The 20,021-nt window shown below is 47.9% G+C and overlaps 9 protein-coding genes across 9 annotated transcripts, besides 1 other annotated feature; 4 read left to right on the top strand and 5 right to left on the bottom strand.

Moving 5' to 3' along the window:
* Nucleotides 1–380: 380 nt before the first annotated feature.
* UA08_05675 (hypothetical protein) lies at nt 381–638 on the top strand (the record flags this gene model as incomplete). Its single annotated transcript, XM_020267971.1, has 1 exon — nt 381–638. The coding sequence occupies one exon, from the start codon at nt 381–383 to the stop codon at nt 636–638; it is 258 nt and encodes an 85-aa protein (XP_020119392.1).
* Nucleotides 639–2,050: 1,412 nt separating this feature from the next.
* UA08_05674 (Ornithine carbamoyltransferase, mitochondrial) lies at nt 2,051–3,178 on the bottom strand (the record flags this gene model as incomplete). The annotated part of the gene is made up of 1 exon (XM_020267970.1): nt 2,051–3,178. The coding sequence occupies one exon, from the start codon at nt 3,176–3,178 to the stop codon at nt 2,051–2,053; it is 1,128 nt and encodes a 375-aa protein (XP_020119128.1).
* A 551-nt stretch (nt 3,179–3,729) lies between these two features.
* On the top strand, nt 3,730–6,705 carry UA08_05673 (hypothetical protein; the record flags this gene model as incomplete). Its single annotated transcript, XM_020267969.1, has 5 exons — nt 3,730–4,540; nt 4,604–5,563; nt 5,646–5,966; nt 6,043–6,224; nt 6,361–6,705. The coding sequence occupies 5 exons, from the start codon at nt 3,730–3,732 to the stop codon at nt 6,703–6,705; spliced, it is 2,619 nt and encodes an 872-aa protein (XP_020119346.1).
* A 310-nt stretch (nt 6,706–7,015) lies between these two features.
* On the bottom strand, nt 7,016–8,081 carry UA08_05672 (Acetolactate synthase small subunit, mitochondrial; the record flags this gene model as incomplete). Its single annotated transcript, XM_020267968.1, has 2 exons — nt 7,016–7,193; nt 7,288–8,081. 2 exons carry the CDS (start codon nt 8,079–8,081, stop codon nt 7,016–7,018), a joined length of 972 nt encoding a protein of 323 aa, XP_020119126.1.
* Nucleotides 8,082–8,915: 834 nt separating this feature from the next.
* UA08_05671 (hypothetical protein) lies at nt 8,916–11,153 on the top strand (the record flags this gene model as incomplete). Its single annotated transcript, XM_020267967.1, has 8 exons — nt 8,916–9,281; nt 9,364–9,519; nt 9,736–9,757; nt 9,835–9,887; nt 9,943–10,110; nt 10,175–10,383; nt 10,456–11,059; nt 11,130–11,153. 8 exons carry the CDS (start codon nt 8,916–8,918, stop codon nt 11,151–11,153), a joined length of 1,602 nt encoding a protein of 533 aa, XP_020119127.1.
* A 565-nt stretch (nt 11,154–11,718) lies between these two features.
* Nucleotides 11,719–13,348, bottom strand: UA08_05670 (hypothetical protein; the record flags this gene model as incomplete). The annotated part of the gene is made up of 2 exons (XM_020267966.1): nt 11,719–13,110; nt 13,274–13,348. 2 exons carry the CDS (start codon nt 13,346–13,348, stop codon nt 11,719–11,721), a joined length of 1,467 nt encoding a protein of 488 aa, XP_020119349.1.
* Nucleotides 13,168–13,200: a repeat region (Identified by RepeatMasker using a combination of RepBase library and repeat library created with RepeatScout).
* Nucleotides 13,349–14,166: 818 nt separating the features above from the next.
* UA08_05669 (hypothetical protein) lies at nt 14,167–14,911 on the bottom strand (the record flags this gene model as incomplete). The annotated part of the gene is made up of 2 exons (XM_020267965.1): nt 14,167–14,805; nt 14,909–14,911. 2 exons carry the CDS (start codon nt 14,909–14,911, stop codon nt 14,167–14,169), a joined length of 642 nt encoding a protein of 213 aa, XP_020119350.1.
* Nucleotides 14,912–15,438: 527 nt separating this feature from the next.
* Nucleotides 15,439–17,735, bottom strand: UA08_05668 (hypothetical protein; the record flags this gene model as incomplete). The annotated part of the gene is made up of 2 exons (XM_020267964.1): nt 15,439–17,434; nt 17,581–17,735. 2 exons carry the CDS (start codon nt 17,733–17,735, stop codon nt 15,439–15,441), a joined length of 2,151 nt encoding a protein of 716 aa, XP_020119129.1.
* A 402-nt stretch (nt 17,736–18,137) lies between these two features.
* Nucleotides 18,138–19,016, top strand: UA08_05667 (37S ribosomal protein S25, mitochondrial; the record flags this gene model as incomplete). Its single annotated transcript, XM_020267963.1, has 2 exons — nt 18,138–18,577; nt 18,668–19,016. The coding sequence occupies 2 exons, from the start codon at nt 18,138–18,140 to the stop codon at nt 19,014–19,016; spliced, it is 789 nt and encodes a 262-aa protein (XP_020119130.1).
* Between the last annotated feature and the right edge of the window lie 1,005 nt (nt 19,017–20,021).

Below are 20,021 nucleotides of genomic sequence, written 5' to 3'. Positions count from 1 at the left end.
TTTGACTTCTTATCAGCTGCATATGCTCCGTAGACAGAGCGCTTCTATCTGAGGCTACAGTACTGGCACGCTGGTTCATGACGGGCGATATGCTGGACAATAATTACCTAGTTAGGCAATTTATCATTAACCAAATATGATTGGCCTCTCCGTCGAACGGCGACTGAAATTTCCTAGCGGGTTTCCACTATATACTGCTAGGGCTATTTATTCACGGTTTAGAAATTAGTATGTAGAAGCCAACATTGGCTTCAAGTTGATACAATAAGCATGTCTCCAACAGCATATAAGCCTGGAGCTCATCCAGCGGTTTGATATTGGACTCTCTCTCTTTCTTCATAGTTCAAGCTCTATACAATCACTGTCTTTAGTAGTACACTATGCCTTCCAAAGGTACGATCGTCCTCACTGGGGCCAATGGCACCATTGGCAGCGCCGTTATATCTCGTATCATGTCCTCGCGCGAGCTCTTTTCGTATCATGGCATCTACATTGTCCGCAACGCTTCATACTATGTCGCCCCTGAACAGGAGACTACACATGCCTACAACGCGCTCTCGCTCGAACTTTCGAGTCTGGACCGCGTGCGTGCAGCGGCAGTTACTATCTCCTACAATGAAGCCTCTTCTCGAAATTAGGGAGTGATATCTACCAGGTTGGTACGAGATTCAGCTGTGAAAAAGCAGCTGGAGAAACCTCAAATGATGCAGTGGCTACATGAGAAGATGACGATGACATCTACTACTACCAGCATAGCAGCTCATAGCTTATTTTCGGCCTACAGTAAACTACTCAAAGATGTTATCTATCAAGCTGGGTCGTCTTCGACAGTAAGGGCAATCGGCACAAACCTCCACTAATTTACAAGGTCAAGATATTATGTGAGGGCTGAGAGATGGAAAGCAATACTCTGACTTTTCTCGCTGCCCAAATTCCACACATTCAAGTCCCCGATGTTATATTCTCATGTCTAGATACTGACTTGAACCGCACCTTTCCTCTTCTAAGACCCATTGAGTGACAGACGCTGCGGTCTGCTTGGCCATCTCTTTCCTCTGCACACAGAGACGAGATAGCAACGACTGTTGCGCAGTACTGCTCTGACCTTTCCGCACTGCACTCACCCTTATTTAAAAGTGTTACAGACCTTGGGGTTTATGAGCCATTCTTGATTGTGGAAGCAGAGAGTTCCATCATGGAGACACTCGACTTTTAGGGCCGCTTCAGCGTCGAACATCTGAAAAATATCTCCAGAAAATCTCAAGCCAACCAGTACCCGGTTTCGGAAATAGATTTTCTTTTTATAACGCGGATTTTGGACCTACGGATATTATCGTCCCCAAGCATGGTGAAGTGAGAAGGATTCTGGATTGGCGGTCTGCTGCTTTCCACCCCAGATTTCGGATTTCTTTGATACCTTACCTGGGTGCAGGGTCTGGTTTGGATACTTCAGTATCTCGCCACGCGTGGGCTGATCTCCTTGGAATTAAGTTACCAGAAATGGGATTTGAACTTGATATGAAGCCTGTTGAATGACCTTCTTTGATATCAATGCGACACTCTATCTTGCAGAAAGGTAAACTAGACGTAAAGAATAGTCTAGAAGCAAGAGACGCTTTATAGCCAACTTCCAACACTTTGCCATTCACCTAATCTCTCTTCTAATACCGCTGTGCTATACGATTGCTAGCCCTGCAACCCTCACATAAGCGGCGGTTATGAAGGTCTTGATGCTGATGGGACAAAAACAAATGTATTGGTAACTCATCAACGAGGCAAACACGAGAGGGTAGGAAAAGATCAAGATCGAACGCTTGAGGGGTCCTCCAGCAGCTATAGAGACAAATGTGGACCAGGCCTTCCTAGTAAAATGTACTTTTTAGGCTCGCGGAAAATTCCGTGAAGCTTCTTAGCGACAGTCATATAGTTGTAGTTAAGGACCTGCGACAACTAGAGTATGGCAATGAAGCTTTGGCCAAATTGACTAAATTAATTGAACTTTTCTCTTCCTCATGTCTTTTCTGTTCACATAACTCGTAAAGTACATCCATTATTCAATTTTGCCTTTATTAACAACAAAACCCTCAAGTGCCGAAATAGCTGCCCACAGCCGGTTCGCCGCCTCGGGGAACACCAGAGAACGAGGACTGTAAAAGACCTCGTCATTGACCTCTTCAGGGTGGCGAGGTAAGCAGTGCATGAATTTCCAGTTCTTCTTTGCGCCTCCTCGCTGAGCAAGCTCTGCAGTAATTTGGAAGCCCTCAAAGGCTTTCATTCTCTTGATGGTCTCTTCTTCTTGGCCCATAGACACCCACGTGTCCGTGACCAAGACATCGGCGTCTTTTACTGCTTCCTCAGGAACGTTGGTTTGGATAAGTTTCCCCGGGGAAGAAACGCTCGATCCGGCCTGCTTGATAATCTCAAGCATGCTTGCGGGAATTTCATATCCCTTCGGTGTAGCAACAGCGATATCAACGCCCATCTTAGCAGCAGCAATGGCCATGTCGAACAAAACATTGTTCGCATCTCCGACCCAAGCAATCTTCAACCCTTCCATGCCGAGGCTATTTAGCCCCGCAGTAGGCCGCGCAGGAAAAGCCTCGTGGATGGTCAGAAAGTCGGCAATAATTTGCAGAGGATGGAACGAGTCACATAGAGCATTGATAACGGGCACTGTAGAATGCTTGGCCAAAGCCGCCACGTCCTGGTGCTTGTCAACTCGGGCGACAATAGCTGAGACCATAGATGACACCACAAGAGCTGTGTCATAGAGTGACTCATTGACCCCCAATTGAATATCGTCTTTACCCAGGAACATCGGTTGACCACCCAATTGGGCCACAGCACCTTCGGTCGAAATCCGAGTACGAGTGCTGCGTTTGCTGAACATCATGGCCACCGTCTTCCCAGACAATGCACCCAGCAGGTTGCGAGGCACTGAGCCGCTTTTAATGGCCTGTTTATGGTGCGAGGCATTGCGAACTAGAGCTGTGAATTCGGCGGGAGTCAGATCCGCAATGGATAGCAAATGACGAGGAGCGAACGGGGACACCGGTGGTGTAGTGGCTGAAGAGTATTTTCGTCGCAGCATAGAGGTTCTCGGTTTGGGATGAATTTGTTGGGTCAATTTGGGTGCGAGTCCAGTGCGGACTGCCCCGAGGTTGAGGCTCGTAGCCATTGATTAGGGTGTTGGAAGTATTGCAACAAGAAGATTATTGTCTGAATATCAAAAGCAGCAATATTTGATTGATCAATGGCACGCTCTGCCGTGTAGAACAAAAGAGAAAGTCTGTGAGTATGACTATGGGAGCTTGTAGTTATAGCTTGGGATCATGACTAGTTAATTAATTATTTACGATAAGCCTGAGTCACCGATTGTCGCTTATTTAAGCTGTTCGTGATTGGCTCGGAGTTCGGAACGTGCGGAGTATGTGACTGCCTAATTAGGTCTAGCATTAGTATATGCTTATGTGAAGCTTTATAAGGAAAACACTGTTGGACAGAGTGCTACTATCGAAGTACTGCCTTAGGCCAGGCATCTTATCAACACCGCACGTGACAGGCAACGTCAACCCCGGTCTAGAACAACAGATGGAATGTTCCTACGACTAATGCAGAACCTGGCTTATTACCGAAGGGGCGATGAACAGTATCCAGCGGTTATGGGCAAACGCTCTTGAAGTACTGGTGAGGTGTCCGCTGATTGTCTAAGTCACCATCATCATTATCATGATAGACGACCCCTCGGCGCCGCTGCTGGGCAGGGCGCCTACGAACTCCAGAGACACTTCTCCGCATCCCAGCAAACAACACCGTGAATTTGGATCATCATCCTTTATCCTAAGCTCTGAATCCGCCCCTCTTCTTCGCCATGACGATTCACGCAGTATATCTTATGGCACGGAAGACCAAAGGAGACCATCGACATCGACATCACGGAGTGCGGTCGATTCCGAAGATCCCCCCAGACGACGCCGCCGCCCCTCTTGGCCTATAAATATTGCGGTCTCATCTCTGATCGCCGCCGTTCTTTTGACTCTGGTGTTCGGTTTTGCTGCCCCGTCTGCAGTCAAACAATACGCACAAGAAGCTGCTGTCTTCACGCCTCAAAAGATCTCGATTGATTCAGCCACATCCGAAGGCGTGTCTGTGAGGATACAGGGTGAATTTCTACTAGATGGCTCGCGAGTCAGTGGAGCCCTCATTCGTAGCACGGGTCGATTTGCAACATGGATTGCAAGAGAGGTTGAAACTAGCGACGCTCAAGTCGACGTCTATCTACCAGAGTACGATAATGTTCTTCTTAGTCGTGCTTCTTTGCCCGCCGTGAAAGTCAATATTCGAGAGGGACACTCAAATTACATTAATATATTAGCCGACCTGCAATCAGGCGATGTAGATGGCATTCGGCAAGTTGCGGATAAGTGGATGGGTGGACGACTTACCCAGCTCCGCGTACAAGGTACTGCGAATGTTGATATCAAATCTGGAATTTTGAAATTCGGCAGCCAGATCATTACCGCGGATAAGGTGCTTGATGGTTAGTTAATATATCTTTATCAGGAATTACTCACTGGGCCTCATACTGACCTCAGCTTCCCAGGCCAAGATATTCCTCATCTACCGTCTATCAGTGTAACCAAGCTTAATGTGCATGAGAATCCATGGAAGCCGCAGGATCCTGGCATTGCTGTAGAAGTTGCAGTCAACATTTCAAATGACTACGCTCTATCTCTGGTCATACCACCTCTGGGTTTTGATATCTTCGTCCCGAACTGCATCCCGACTGATCCATACATCCTGGTTGCTGACATGACCACAAACGAAGTCAACGTACAGCCTGCAGAGCCCGCCTATGTTGACGTCAGTGGTATTGTTCGGCATCTACCGTCGGAACTAACAGAAGCCTGTCCGGGAAAGAAGGATTCTCCTCTCGATTTGATCATTTCGGGGTATCTCAAAGGCCAGAAGACCATCATCTACGTTCGCGGCGCGGATGCACCTTCTTCATCGACTCCTGCATGGATGGTAGATCTGCTAAAGAGCGTTACTATCCCGGTACCTGTGACCGGCCATGATTTTGGCCAGTTGATCAAAAATTTTTCCATGTCAGATGTTCATTTCTCTCTACCAGACCCATTTGCCGAGCCCGGTTCTCCTGATGCACAGCCAAAAGTGTCTGCTATGGTAAAAGTCATGGTTGATTTGCCAGAGGAAATGAATTTTGACGTGGATATCCCCCGGGTGCGGGCAAATGTCGATGTCTACTATCAAGGTGATAAGTTCGGTGTTCTCGACTTAAGCGAGTGGCAGCCTTCCAATGCGACCCGTATCAATGATACGGACGGTAGTCGTCCATTATTACTGGTTACCTTTGAAATTAAAGACGGACCGCTACAAGTTACCGACAACGATGTATTTTCTGAAGTCGTACAGTCAATATTATTTGGAAGCGAACCAGTCAATCTGGATTTACAGGTACTCGTGGACGGAGAATTAGCAACAACGCTAGGCCAGTTCACCGTACATGATATACCCGCGCAGGGGAGCATTGATGTCAAACGTGGGCTGTTTTCCTAGGCTTATCCACACAAAATGAATGACCCATGTTTTGAGACACTAATCATTTGAATCTTTTCTCACAGCCCCATTCGGAAGCTCCATTGGAGGCCTGATTAAACCGAAAATTGAAACGCTAGAAATACTGCATACGACACATTCGACCGTCTCATTGAAAGCCACGGTCAACTTTACCAATCCTATTCCATATTCTGCCACCATACCTTATATTGATTGCTTGTTGCTCTTTAATGGAACCGCCCTCGCCCATGTGACGGGTCGATCATTGTCTGTTGTCTCGGGGGACAACGAAGGTGTCTCTATTGAGGCTTTGTGGAGTCCCTTTGCTTCTAGTGGTGACACTGGGGTTATCAGGGGCCGCGAGCTTCTTTCGAGCTACGTGTCAGGTAATTAATTCATTATCAGAATGCTTTCGCGAGAAATTGGGTCAATTCCGTTACTGAACAAACAATCTCTTTATAGGCTGGAATACTACAGTAACTCTGCAAGCTCACGAGGGCTCTATTCCAACATTGCCTGATATCGGAAGGGCACTATCTAATATACAATTTGACATCATGGTTCCGCACTTGGGAGCTCCTGATGATGATGATGATGACGACAACGATAAAAATGGCAAGCCATATTTCATCAAGGACGCAACGGTACGTCTCATGGCATCTCTTTAAGTTATAGGAGAGCACTTTAGTCTCTAGACTCTAGCCTCTTACGGTCATAATCGTGTTATTGAGCATTTATTAATGAATCGATAAGACTAACGGTGTATCTTTCTCTGGATAGTTGCATATCTGGTCATCCACAGCTGTTTTCACTCTCATTTCCCCCTTGAGCCACTCGACACTATACATCAACAGCATAGACGCCACAGCATTATACAACCACACCGAACCTATCGGTAGAATAGACTATACCAATTTTCCATTCGCAGTCCCACCAGGCATCTCACAAACACCCAAATTACCGGTTACTCCTGAACTGGGTGGAGTCGGTTATGATGCCGTACGAAAAGCTTTGGGAGGCACGCTACTCATGGACGCCAAAGCCGAGGTTGGCATTACATTGGGCGAGTATTCGACAACGATATTTTATCAGGGGAAAGGAATTGGTGCCAAGATTCGGATTTAGCTTGGCTAAGGGATCTTTTTTTTTTCCCTATCATTACAGCCTTGCTTTTTGTTGTACTTATACCTCCCTTGATTGTTCGCTGACGTTGGATGATCGGTTTTCTTGAAAGAGGGCTTGACTGGTAGCGATATCTTTTGCTTTTGAAAGGGTATTGGATATATGAGACAAAGATTTTTGAATTCTTAATTACAAGATTACAATCATTCCGGGTTAGCTTTCAAAAATAATAATAATTGCAGTAATAAATAGCACATTCCCTCCAGCAAAAGTAACAGATAACAGAAAACAGAACTAATGAGATCCTTTCTTCTTAACCGGGAGGAAGGGTGCTAGCATCGACAACATCAGCGGCCTCTTTTTCAACCTCGTCTGGAACTTCTGTAAGAGGAGAACGAGTCAGGGCCATCAATCCAGTTCTGGTTGATTCCAAAATACCGAAGGGACCGATAAGTTTGAGGAAGGAATCGATACGAGTTGGTTTAGCGGACCTAGTTTTGTGTTAATAATTCATCATCAAAATCCTGTGGTACAAGCAGACAAATGACTTGACAAGAAAAAAAAAAAAAAAACAAACAAACTTACAGCTCAACAATACAGTTGTTCGTGCTGATATCCAATACTTTACCGCCAAACTGGTGGGTAAGACGGGTAATAGCGTCAAGATGTTCATGCTTGTGTCGCAGGGCTTGCGAGGCAGGAATATTACGAGGGTGGAAATCCGAGTCCTCAATTGTAGAATTATCCGGGTTTCCTCCTGAGGACTCATCGGAGGTCATTTCTCGGTGATGCTTTAGCAATTCCTCAAAAGCCTCTGGGCCTAAGGTGCTCACTTTGGCGAGCAGGAGCTCGCGCTGAACAAGGGGGGCTTCAGTGTAGTCCAACACAGCCCATACGGGAACAAGGTCGTCAAGTTGGCGACGAGCCTGCTCAACGACACCCTCTAGTCCGCGCAGCACGATGGTCATGCGAGAAAGATCGGCGACCTCAGTGTTGCAAACGACCAAACTGTCGATGTTGAACCCACGGGCAGCCAGAATTCCAGAGACGCGGGACAGAACACCGGGCTCGTTTTGGACAAGGCAGTTCAGAACGTGGCGTTTGGGGGGGTTTGTGGAAGGCAGCGGCGTCTCGTACAAGATTGACGATACAGCGGCTGGGGCGTCCCATTGGGGAGCGCTGTCGGACACGGGAAGCTTCAGAGGGGACCGACGATGCATGGCCTTGTATGCCAGAGCAGAAGTAGAGCTGCTCGTCATTCGGTACGAGGAAGGGGAGTTTGAGAGACCATGGCGGAAAGCTGCTGATGTTGTAGTCGACTTTGATAACAGAGGAGCAGCAGCAGCCGCTGGCTTGGCCAGGGCACGGCGAAAAGCCATTGTGAAAGGGGCTTCTCTGCCGTAGAGTTGAGCGAAGATAATAGCCAAAATTCGGCCTTCTCTCAATCCCAAGTGATAATTGAGAGGAGGTTGAACTGGGAGTTGGCCAGAGAGAAGGTGAACTTGCGGGAGAGAAAAGAGTCACTATTTCTGACCGCCGACGTCGGCTTCGTTCCATTGGCGGTGTAATTTATTACCGCTAATACCCCATATTCCCGCCCGGGCCAATTAGGAGTGCAGGTTGAGTATGACTACACGAGCAATATGAGGTTCAAAACAGGTGCTTCTGAGACTGAATTCTCTCTGTTCTCAGGTTCAATTAAAACGTAGCTGAAAATTAGCGTTACTTAGTTCCTTTAGCAAATTCCTTTCAAAGTTATATGTTAGCAAGCTATGGATTTATGCAGTATATTCATCCTTGCTGATGCAGTATGCAGACCGGTAATTACAATACACGTCTCCGGGGAGGCAGTTGAAAAGTCCGCGGGCGAATCACAAGAATTACATCCTCGCTCGAAAAGCGTCGCTGAGTCGATAGACCGTAGAAGAGTATACTGAGTAAAAGCCATTGAACTTTTCGTACTCAGTAGCATTGTGCAGGTACACGCATTGAAAACTGCAGCAGAACTAAGAAAAGGTCAAAAGGTCTAAAGGTTGAAGGCAAGGCCCAGTGCCGCTATGCCATTTTGGTCCAAGGCGGCCATCTCTCCACGTAAAAACTTCAGAGTTCAAACAAAGCCTCAATTCTTCCACGCCTTGCCGTTTCTTTTTCGTGCGGACACAGCCATACGCAGTATCTCGACTGATACCTTTTGAGAAAATTTGCTTTGCAAGATGGCCGACGACGAGCGCCGCGCAAAGCGATCTCGCTTTGACCAAACTGAACCTGATCACCGTCGACAATCCAGATTTGACCGCCGGTCGCGATCTCCAACCTCTCGACAATCCGATTCGGTTCGACAGCGCAGTCCGCTGAGCAAGGATCCTCGCAGTCCGGCCGCTGAAGCTTCCGCGCAGTCTGCAGGCTCACAGGATCCCGCTGCTGCTGCAGGTAATGTTCTCTGGGATTGCTTTGCCGAAAGTTTGACTGACGGTGTGTATACAGCTGCTGCTGCTGCCAAAATCAACGAGCAGCTGAACGCTAGGAAGATGAGAAACACATACAAGGCACCTCAGACTGCTGATGTGCCTCCCGCTTCGGTGAGTTTTTTTTTTTTTTTTTTGATTTTTCCTTCCAAACGTCTCTTTTCCCTCTTTTCATATCCTAACGATCGTCCCACAGAGTGAAAGTCCCGCCGCAAAAACAGCCCCCTCCGCAGATGGTTCTACCAAGCTCGACAACGACGTTTACGTTGCCGATGGAGACTATATCAAAGATATCGATGTGAACGGCCTGCGTAACCGCTATGCTCTCACCAGAGGCTCCACGCAGAGAATGGTAAATAAACTCCTGTTATCAATTTGCTGATACTCCCAGGCCCCAGGGCATGGTTCTCTCTACCTTGCTCCAGCCAAATCAATTGGGTCCTCCCTTCTATATTTTTTTTTTTTTGAATGGCATTGCTTTTATATCAGTGCTCGAGGCTTACCCTGTCAATTATAGCATTTCATTGCCCCCTCTTTTGCATCTGCTGACCTCGGCTGCGTGATCTAGATTAAAGAAGAAACTGGCGCTGGTACGCGTTACCCCCAAACATGTTTTTTATATTTCAAACTTGGTTGTTGAAGACCCATGCTTATTCAAGTTGTCAAGATGTCACGACCCGTGGTAGCTATTATCCAGATAGGTCCATGGCCACTCCTACGGTAAGTCTTGTTATCGCCTCAGTCGCAATTATGTATCTAATATTTACCGCATCAGAATCCCCCGCTTTACCTTCACGTTACCAGTACCACCCGAGAGGGCCTCGATAAGGCCATCGAAAAGATCGAGGAGCTTATGAAGCAGGAATTACCGAACCTGGTAGATGAGCGCCGATTCCGTCGACGGGAAGAACAGCCCCAAGTGGAACGAGACGAATTTGGGCGGGTAGGATTGCCTGTAGACCCTGGGTTTATGTGATCAAACCTGCTGATTATCAATTGGCTTCCAGAGAAAATGGCCCGAGGAGCGAATCCCTATCGATCTAGAGCCGATACCTGGCTTTAATTTGCGAGCTCAGGTTGTCGGTCAGGGCGGAGCATATGTGAAGCATATACAACAGAAGACCGGCTGCAAAGTTCAGATTAAGGGACGTGGGTCCGGCTTTCGAGAACATGGTACAGATCGTGAGAGCGATGAGCCCATGTATTTGCATGTTGCGTAAGTGCTATCGGTTCTTTGTAGTACTACTACAGTGGATGATCATCGTCGTCGCTTACTAACTATAACCAGTGGCCCCGATCCCGAGCAGGTGAAAGTCGCCAAGGAACTTTGCTTAGACCTGCTATCAAACGTTGGTGAACAATATCAACGCTTTAAAGAGAACCCCCCTCAACACAATTATGGCGGCTATGGCCAACGGGGTGAGCGTCACTACGGTGGAGGACATGGCGGCGGTGGTTATAGCGGTGGCTACGGCGGAGGTTATCATCACCATAATCAACAACATCAACATCAGCAGTCACCCGCGGCAGCTGCATCCATGAGCCCTTCGGGACCAAGTGCTTCAGCTGAGAGCACCCCGGGAGCCACTCCGGGAGCCACTACGGACTATGCTGCTCAATATTCTCAATATTACAATGGCCAGGATCCATATGCGGCTTATGGGGGCTATCAGAACTACGTTGCTTATTATCAATATTACCAACAATGGGCCCAGCAACAGCAACAACAACAGGGAGGCGCAGCAGACAGTAGTGCAGCAGCAACTACTGCCGCTGCTCCTCATCCACCTCCATCATCATCTACCGAGCCTCCACCGCCGCCTCCAGGCGCTGGGGGATCGGGGTCCCCTCCTCCACCACCACCACCCCCTGGTGGTGGAAGCTACAACGCTGTAAGAAACCCTGTTTTCGTGTCTTTCTATGTTGTATTCGAGCTAATCTTATTTTCTCCAAAATTCAAAGGTCCCGCCACCACCGGGTTTGTGATTGCCTCAACATGATCATATATCTCTTCGCTCCCCTTTCGTGAAAAGAGGGGAGTGCTATTGTCGTCACACATGAAATCTATTACCTCTTGATTCTAAGTCTAAATTTACGAGTCATTGTTTTTTTCACTTCCAATGAAACCCGTTTATTTTATTATTTATTTTTTTTTTGGGAGTGAAGCGAGAGATCCATGTCTAACAATATATCGATGTTTTCATCCACTAACTACCATTTCATATCGTCAGTTCACAAAATTCGGATTTTTCTCCCCTCTTTCTCTGGTCTCGGTTAATTGAGTGCTTCTTGATTGTACCAAAAATAAAATAAAAATCTTCCCATCTGTCTGTATTGAAATCTCCATTTTTTGTTTTGCTGACTTCTTGCAATGAATGAATGATTGTTGATCGTCTGGTTGGGGCATATAAAAAATATATATCTAAGTACTCGGGATCGCAATCCTTCTTTTCCATTAGGGTAAAGTTAGGTCTGTTCGTTTTGTATCTGTTCTTGGACATGTGTCTTTCGAAAGAAGATAAAAATAGTGAATGAAAAACGAAGACATCAGTTAAAAAGACCAAAAGCTCTCATAACCGGGCAGCATCGCTGCCATAACGGCGGCTTCTAGCTGCGCAGTGAACTTCAGCATATCTTTCTTTTGCCGAGAGATTTTCTCAGGCCCATATTTGCACACGTCGCACGCAAAGTCACATGGAGATGACGACGAGGAGGAGGAGCAGGAGGCTTGATCTGTAGTCTGACTTGACATGATATTCTCCAACTCCAAGTCACCGGAGAATTCCTTGATGATCTGGTGTCTGCACCGGTTAGTTGCTTCGCAAAAGGCTATTACTTTGCCAAAGCTCTCAACTCGCGCCTGCAAGGAGCGGGCTTTGGAATTCGCTGATTGAGGTGCGTAGCGATTACCGGCGCGGCCGCCGTGTGGGTTTTCGTCCTTTTTGAGCCGTTCAAAGACCCGGTCTCGCTCGTTGCGGTTGTAGTAGATTATGGAAACCGCGGCGCGTCCGTCTCTGCCTGCTCGGCCTGATTCCTGCACGAGACCTTCAAAGCTTCGCGGAGGTGTCCAATGGACCACGAAGCGAACGTGGGGGTTATCGATACCCATTCCGAAGGCGTTGGTGGCTACGACGATTGAAAAGGCCGGTCTAGGAGCACCGTTTTGCTGATTCATGTCATCCGCGGTCGTGTCTTTGGAAGCCCACATGTTTTGGATTCGTTTTCGTTCGGAGGCTGGCAGACCAGCATGGTAGGCTATTGCGTGGATATCTCTGCCTGAGCAAGAAAGGATGCGGGCGAGCTCGTCGGCAACCGATCGCAAGGGTACGTAGACGATCCCCGAAATAGGTGGAGGTTTGACATTGGTATCGGTCGAGCAGCTATCGCGGTTGTGACGGGTGTGATGACGATTTCGAACAAAGTCTAGCCATTGGAGTAGATCCTGTACTCGCTTTTCTTCTTCGTCGTCATCTTCTTCGATTCCTTCGATATACCTGACTTCATAGTGAATATTGGGACGTGCAGATGGTGTATGGAACCATTTTATCGAGGTTCTATCGAGACCCAACAGTTTCACAACGTCATCGCGCACTTTGGGCGTAGCTGTTGCTGTGAGCGCGGTTATAGGAACCAGGGGACTGGTGAAAGTCTTCCTGAACCAAGAAAGCTCTTTATATGCTGGGCGAAAATCATGGCCCCATTCGCTGATGCAATGCGCTTCATCAATTGCCACTCGATTCAGTTCTCCTTGGGCATGAATGCGGATGAGGTTGCGCCGGAAAGTTTCCGTGCAGCAGAACTCTGGAGTGACATAGAGTAGTCGGGTCTTGGGATGCCCCGATAGAAGATCCTCAATTATCGCCTTTCTTTCCGGTAATGGTGTAGTACCGTTGATCGTCGCAACAGGGATTCCGTAGGCCTCAAGTGCAGCAACTTGATCCACCTGAAATATGAATTTTTTTCAATAGGCGCTCTCAATAAAAGACCAAAAGCGGTTTTCGGTGTCTTACCATTAGCGAAAGCAGTGGTGATACTACAAGCGTCACTGTCCAATTCCATCAGCTCAGATTACGACCCTCGCATTCCTCGAGAGGCTAAACACGTACCGCCATGACTAACAACAGCGGGCAGTTGAAAGCAAAGACTTTTTCCAAAGGAGGTAGCAGCCTGCAGGAAGACATCGTGACCGTCGACGACTGCTGATATGACCTGGCGTTGCAGTGGTCTATATTTCCTGTCAAAATTTCTTCATCATGATACATGTAACTACAGGTAGGAGACACCAACCGAAATGATGACTTTCCAAAGACGCGTCGTAACGTAAAGTCGATATCAACCCGTAAACGCTGGTGATCTGCTACCATATCTGCATGATGAGGCTCGGTCTTAGACGCATCTCGGATAGTCCTTTAATCTCTCATTTTCTCTTTTTAGATGTCGCAATCACTGCACGAACTGCCTCGGGTGCTGGAAACGTGTCGAGTCGCGTCGTGAAGATGTGTCGGGAAGTTGAAATCCTTGGGTCATGTGATATATGGTACCATGGTTATTTTGGCTCATCAGACATTTACTGCTCTTCTGAAGTCTATCTATCAGTATTATTATCATGCTTTTTCCTCCTCGCCAACGGCTCATGCAAAAATATCACAGTAAGACCCAGTGAGAGTTCGTCGAGCTATGAAAATACACTCATTCTTACATTGAACCAGGCGTTCTCTCCCATATCTATCATGACATTCACCTCTTGAATTGGGGCTGTCGTTTATCGGTACCATATCAGTAGAGTTGGGGGGAGAATTTCAACAGGAAGTTAGTGTTTGTCATTAGAGTCATACTCAAAAGATCTCTAGGGTCATCCTCGCATGCAAATACCACAGCTTATCACTGCCTGAAATCCATCTTTGTATGTTGTCAGTTCAAATTGCACTACCCCTTTGTTTATTTGTCCATTTCCTCCACCACACTCATTCCATCTCAATACCCCCTGATAACTGAACGTCTAGTGGCCGTAATCCCACGACAGCTCCACGTACTTGTTTGCGCAATGGCAGTGCTTAGCTACCGCGAAAAGCGCTCGGATAACATCGGAGACTGGAACATGAGCCTTCAGTTGCCCGAGAAATTCACCGGCAGATTCTTTTAGGGTGGTTTCGAATGCCTTGACCACTGCTAGACGATTACTCCAGTCCAGATTGTCATCGCCAATCCGATCACGATATTTCTGGCGAGTGCTGCTCTCACCGATGAATTTAAATCCAAGGAGGAAGTTGCTCATATCCTCAAAGACTGGTTCGCTGTAGTTCATGCTCAACACCTTGATGAATTTAAGCCCACCAGTGGCGGCCAGGCAGGAGCACATGTCGAGGAACTCTTCCAACTTGCTGTCGTCGTCTGTCCTGATAGGGAAGATGCCCTCTTCGTATTCAATTACATCGATGTCCATGTGGATGTAGAACGAGTTCTCGCCATAAAAGATAGGCAGGACTTCAGTGCGAATATCTTTGGATACCTGGGCAAGAGCTGGTGGCACGAGTGTGTAACACTTGCCTGTTTTACGAACAACCGCAAGCCGGTAGATCATGTTACGAAGTTCTGGCGGCAAGTCCATCAGACGGAATGGCTCCTGTACAGTGTTGTTCTAATAGAGTCAAGACAGTCAGTGATAGAACGGTGGGCTAAATAGTATCAGAGGTCTGACTTGCGGGGTTTTTGCCAGGCTTGCGCGAAGCCGAGGGACGCACCATGGTTGCTGCTGGCTGATGTGATTGGAGCACCTGATAGGCGTTAGCAGCGCTCATATCTCACTGGATGTTCAAGCAGATAATCAAAACTGATGTGTTGGGGCCGGTCTGAAGGGTATGCATACCGAATGGTTGAAGGGGGGAATAGAAAAGCAGGCCAGGCCAGATCAAAACATACAACGATAGCCTGAGAAACGCAAGAAACGTATATGCTCAGGCTCCTAGGTAGTAAGAGGAGATTGATGAAGCAGAGAAGAAAGTCGGCGGGGAAGACCGCATATATAAGGGAAGGTGCTTGCTTGCTCCCACGTGATAACAAAGCCTGAGGCCGATTTCCTGCTTTTTCTTTCTTTCTTTCAACATCCTCTAATAAGTTCTCCATTGCTGGCATGGTAGTCTGACAGCTGCTTGGTAGACGGTCAAAGTTGGTATCAATTATCAAAGTATGCATGCTAGTCGACTAATAATACAGAGAAAAAGCTAGCGGCAGATATATTGTATATGCATCAATGGCCCGTTGGCAATGCTGGCTATAACGAGTGCCGCTCCCTGTTTTGCGCCTTAACGAGCTGCTTCTGTAGCTCTTTCTTCACGCCCTGTACATCATGCCCCAACCTCTTCCAGGGTTTCCACATCCTCTCAATCTCTAAAAAGACGCGAAGTAGAGTATTGGTTCCAAAATGAGCACCAAAGGCTTTCAAGATGACAATGTTGAGCTCGCGGCTGAGGAAGACACCATTCTCAATTCGTCGCGACAACTTCTCGTCGGGATACCAATGTCTATGGAATTGTCCCAATTGCTCAACCTCGTCAAATAGTTTCATCAGGTTTTCCTCCTCCGGGATGGTGTCGCCTTCAATGTTGTCGCGGTGGCTCTGGCTTTCAGCAGATATCTGGCCTTGGGTCTCTCCGTCCCCTGTTCTATGATTTTTCTCTTCTTGCTCTCCTGCATTGTCGTGAGAAGGCTCAACGGCGACTTTACAGATTGATTGTAGCGGATTTTCCCATCTTGGTGACAACGCCTCACCGTTTTCAAGACGGCCCACTCTCGTGTAGGATTCGTATAATGTACGCCTAAATGCTCTCCAAACTTCCCGGAGCCTCTCAGCCGTCCAACCCTTTGTTTCCTGGTGAAGAGCAAAGCCACGGAACAGAAAGTAATAAACAATTGGTCGGGGCGGCACATCAAAGACCTGCTCCATATCCATCAAAAGCCGACTGATAGCTGTGATATCGCCTGTAAAAAGGCAGTGGTAGCGAAAAAGGATATGGAATGTTCTCGTGTCAGGAGTAATGGGAACAACATTCTGCAATGATGGCGTCTTCTCATCGAGCAGTTTTCGTCTCGACTGCAGGTAGTTGTCGAATACCGATCTGAGTCCTTTGGCATTCAATTTCCAAACAGCAAATTCAGGGGACAGAGACGGGCCGAACACGGCATTCCGACGCTCTTTCGGGGTGATGCCGATTGTCTTTCTGTGTTCGTGCATCATGTAAGAATAGAGTTGTTCAACCGTCTCTAGTTCTCCTGTGTTGAGAAGAGACGAAATCAAGCAATTGAGAACAACCGTGTCAACTATTTGTCCTGAATGGACATAGGATTGAAACATTCGGTGTATTGCATCAACATCTCCCCTCTTCCCGTAGGAGTATATTAATGACATATGGCCATTTCGAGAAAGCTCCATTCCCCGAGACGTCATCTCTGACAGTATGCGGTCGGCCACTGTGAAATTGCCCGTGTTTGAAGCAATCCTAAAGAGAAGCTCAAACACCACGTTGTCTGAAATTTGGCCATGCGTCTTCTCCATTCGATGCCAGACAGTGATGGCATCTTGCAGGTCCCGTCCCTCTAGGACAGGTACCTTGTGGGATATGAAATATATCGCAGATGTATACATCGATCTGGAAAGCGTAAAGCCAGACTGAATCATATCATCGAAAATGCTCAGAAAGTTGCGGGCATTAGACCGGCGTCTATCTGGCGGGTGTGCAAAACGATGCAGAAGCTTGATTCTTTCATTCCGGGTAAGAATTCTGACGCCCGGCGAAGGCAGACGTTTGTATAGACTGAAAACATATTGGTTGGACTTGGACTTATCGTTGAGTGCTCCCAGGAAAAGATTGAGATCGCCAGCATGTGCAAAATCCTGCGTTCTACTCTCGAGAATGCGCTTGTCTAGACCTCTGTACAACCTCGCCTTTGTTTTAAAGGCCCTCGTTGGTGCTGTCTGATTTGGTGGTACGTTCAATCTCCGCCTCAATGAAGTTGACCATTCGCTTCGCCCTTTCCCTGGAATAAAACGTAGGGCAAACTGCTCCGTTTCTGTGAGATCGGTAGCTAGTTCCCTATGGTCGGTAGAATCACTTCTCGTGTCTTCATCGGAAATTTCATGGTGCTGGTCGTCAGAATCCTTCCTTACGGCGTAGGTGCTCAACGACTTCGCATGAATGTGGGAGACATGGCTAGCGAATGGAAAACTCCGAAGCCCGGAAGGTAGACTCTCGGCATGCTTTTTCTTATAGCTATTAATCGGAGAGGTTGCGAAGGTGGATAATTTGCTTTGTTTGGTTGTTCTGTAGATGGGGGAGAGTTGTTTCCGAGGCGCGTGGTCAGAGCAAAAGCCAGCAACCACCAACGATTGTATAAAAATGTCTGCTATTGCTTTGACCGCAAGAGGGCGATGGACTGTTCGATGGCATCCAATTTTACCACGGCGGTTGACAACGCTTTGGGCGTGCATCGAGAGTGTTCTCGCAGCAGTTGGCCCTGAAGCAGGTGCTGACTGCGCAGATCTGTGAAGATTCGGCATCGGCTAGAGGACATGGCGGGTTTCAGTCATCGGCACATGGTTAAAGAGAAAGGGATTAAGGGAGAAAAAAAAAAAGAGGGATAGTCAAGCGCTTTGTGTTTGTTCCCTGCGAAGAGCAAGAAAAAAGGCGTAGCAGTAAAAATAAATCGCCAACTCGACATGGACTTTCTTGCGGAGCTGCGGCAGAGCCAATCGGAGCGCTCCAATTTGCGACTAAGGATCGTCTTTTTCTGCAAAGCCGCCCGGGAGAACGAAACGTCGTCTTCGACAGCTCAAGCTCAGTTCGGTTCAATGCCATTGCTTTTTGGTTATATCTAGCTGGCTAGAATTTCAGTTGAGCCGTACGATATTGCCCAATTTGATAATTTTTACTGGAGAACTCGCCGTCCCGTTACCACCTTATTGACAGACACACCATGGGGAAGTACAATCTAACCGCCCTTCGAGTTCGACAGACTGCTCTCCGCCAAAAGGCCAGCGCAAAGATAGATAGGCTACCGGAATGGGTTGATATCATCGGTGACATACCTCCAGCACAGGTTATCGTTCGTCACCAGCCCATCCAACACGATTACCTGCGCCAGCGCGTCAGGACGGTGCCGGAAACTTCAGAGACCGAGGTCTACTACGAGAGCGTGAACAAAAGGAGGACGACGAATCGCAATAAAAAGCCCAGCAAACTCTTTCAGCCCGTGAAAATCAAATATGAAGAAGACCAACTTCGAAAGGAGTTCTTTCGTGATCATCCGTGGGAACTGGCACGACCTCGAATCATACTGGAAAAGACCGGAAAGGACTTTGAGAACTATGACTGGAGCCGAATACAACAAGCAGGCAAGAGACTTGACGGTGAAAGGTATGCTCATCTTCCTACGCTTTGACCAGCTACTCTCTCGTCTTTCCATCACTCTTTACGCGAATTGGCACTAATCAAGAGGCGTGGTAGCGTGGTGCAACGACAGCTCTGGCTTCTCAACAACGTGCCCGACATGACCAAGACCGCTGCGTATGATATTGCTCGTCGAGAGTTCTACCGTCTCCGCCTAAGACAGGAAATCGAGCAAAGGGTGGCGGCCGAGGAGGCCGAAGCGAACGGTGCAGTGTTTGGGCCTCGCATGCTGGACGTCTCGATGGGCCTCGAAGACAAGATCTTTGAAGACTGGAAGTCGTGGGCTAAGACTCAGGCTCAAGTCCTCGACCAAAAGGCTGCAGCATTCGTCGGAGCGCCGGAAGCTGCGTTGCCTGCCGACGACACTGGCCCTGAGCCTGAAGCCGAGCCAGAAAACGAAGTCTAATCTGCGGCTTGCTTCCTCATTGTTCCTACATGTATGATATACAGGATGGTTGTTTTGGTTTGGTTTTCTTTTTTTCTTCTTATGCGAATGCAAGATATAAACCCTCTGTATAAATATATTCCCAATTCAGCCCTTTCTCTTCACTGGCTAGGTACTCTAGGCCACTGCGTAGGCGATCGAGTGCACACACAATATGTGGGCAGCACTTGATATAATATTCTCCCAGCCTCCTGAAGAATTGCGCAGTGCCAAGCCCTGGGTTCTGCCAGACCCACCAATGCGAGAGAGCTCATAATGTCTGGTCTTCAGCTTCAGTCTTGTCACGTCAACGTCCAGTGTGTTTCCTGCCACTGAACTCGCTTGCTTGCTCGCTGTGCTGTGCTGTGCTACCCTCTACGCCCTGCCACTTACCTGCTTCGTTGGGCTTCGTTAGGGGAAAGACCACCGGAGACGGGCTTCGGCGGATAGCAACATCCTCACTCGATTGCAAACCACGACTGTTCTCTCCTACAACGCAAACCTGCACTCGCTCACTTTCCAGTCGAACCTGAATTTATTCTTGTGGGATATACTCTCCCCTCGCTGACGTGTACATACGGTGGGTGTTTGTCACCCTTTGGACTCCTCCACAAGCGCCTCCCTTGCACCGAGCTCTATTCGCGTTGGCCACATTTCTCCGCAGCTATCAAAAGAGAAAGGCAGGCACAATACCCTGCCACCATTTTAGCACTGCTTTGCGCGCTTTCGCTACTCACCCCCCGATTTTCGTTCGTACATCTTTTCGTGAAGCTACTCCGAGAATGCCGAGACAGTGTTGAGGACACGCCGTTGCGTTGCGTTGCGACCGTCGATTATGCGTTTTTCCAGTGCAAACGCTATTCAAGAGGCTCTTGAATCGGTCGAATAATACTGCGTATTGTTTCTCGGCAATCTGAGTGGAACTTGGTGGTTAGCAGCACCAGCCGAGTGAGGAGGGGTGCTTGCAACTTCAATTACGCATCGCGC

This window comes from Talaromyces atroroseus (genome assembly GCF_001907595.1).
Source record: "Talaromyces atroroseus strain IBT 11181 chromosome Unknown scaffold_7, whole genome shotgun sequence".
In the NCBI taxonomy this organism is placed as follows: Eukaryota; Fungi; Ascomycota; class Eurotiomycetes; order Eurotiales; family Trichocomaceae; genus Talaromyces; species Talaromyces atroroseus.
Note: the sequence above shows the minus strand (reverse complement) of the source record. Positions and strands in the feature narration are given on the sequence as shown.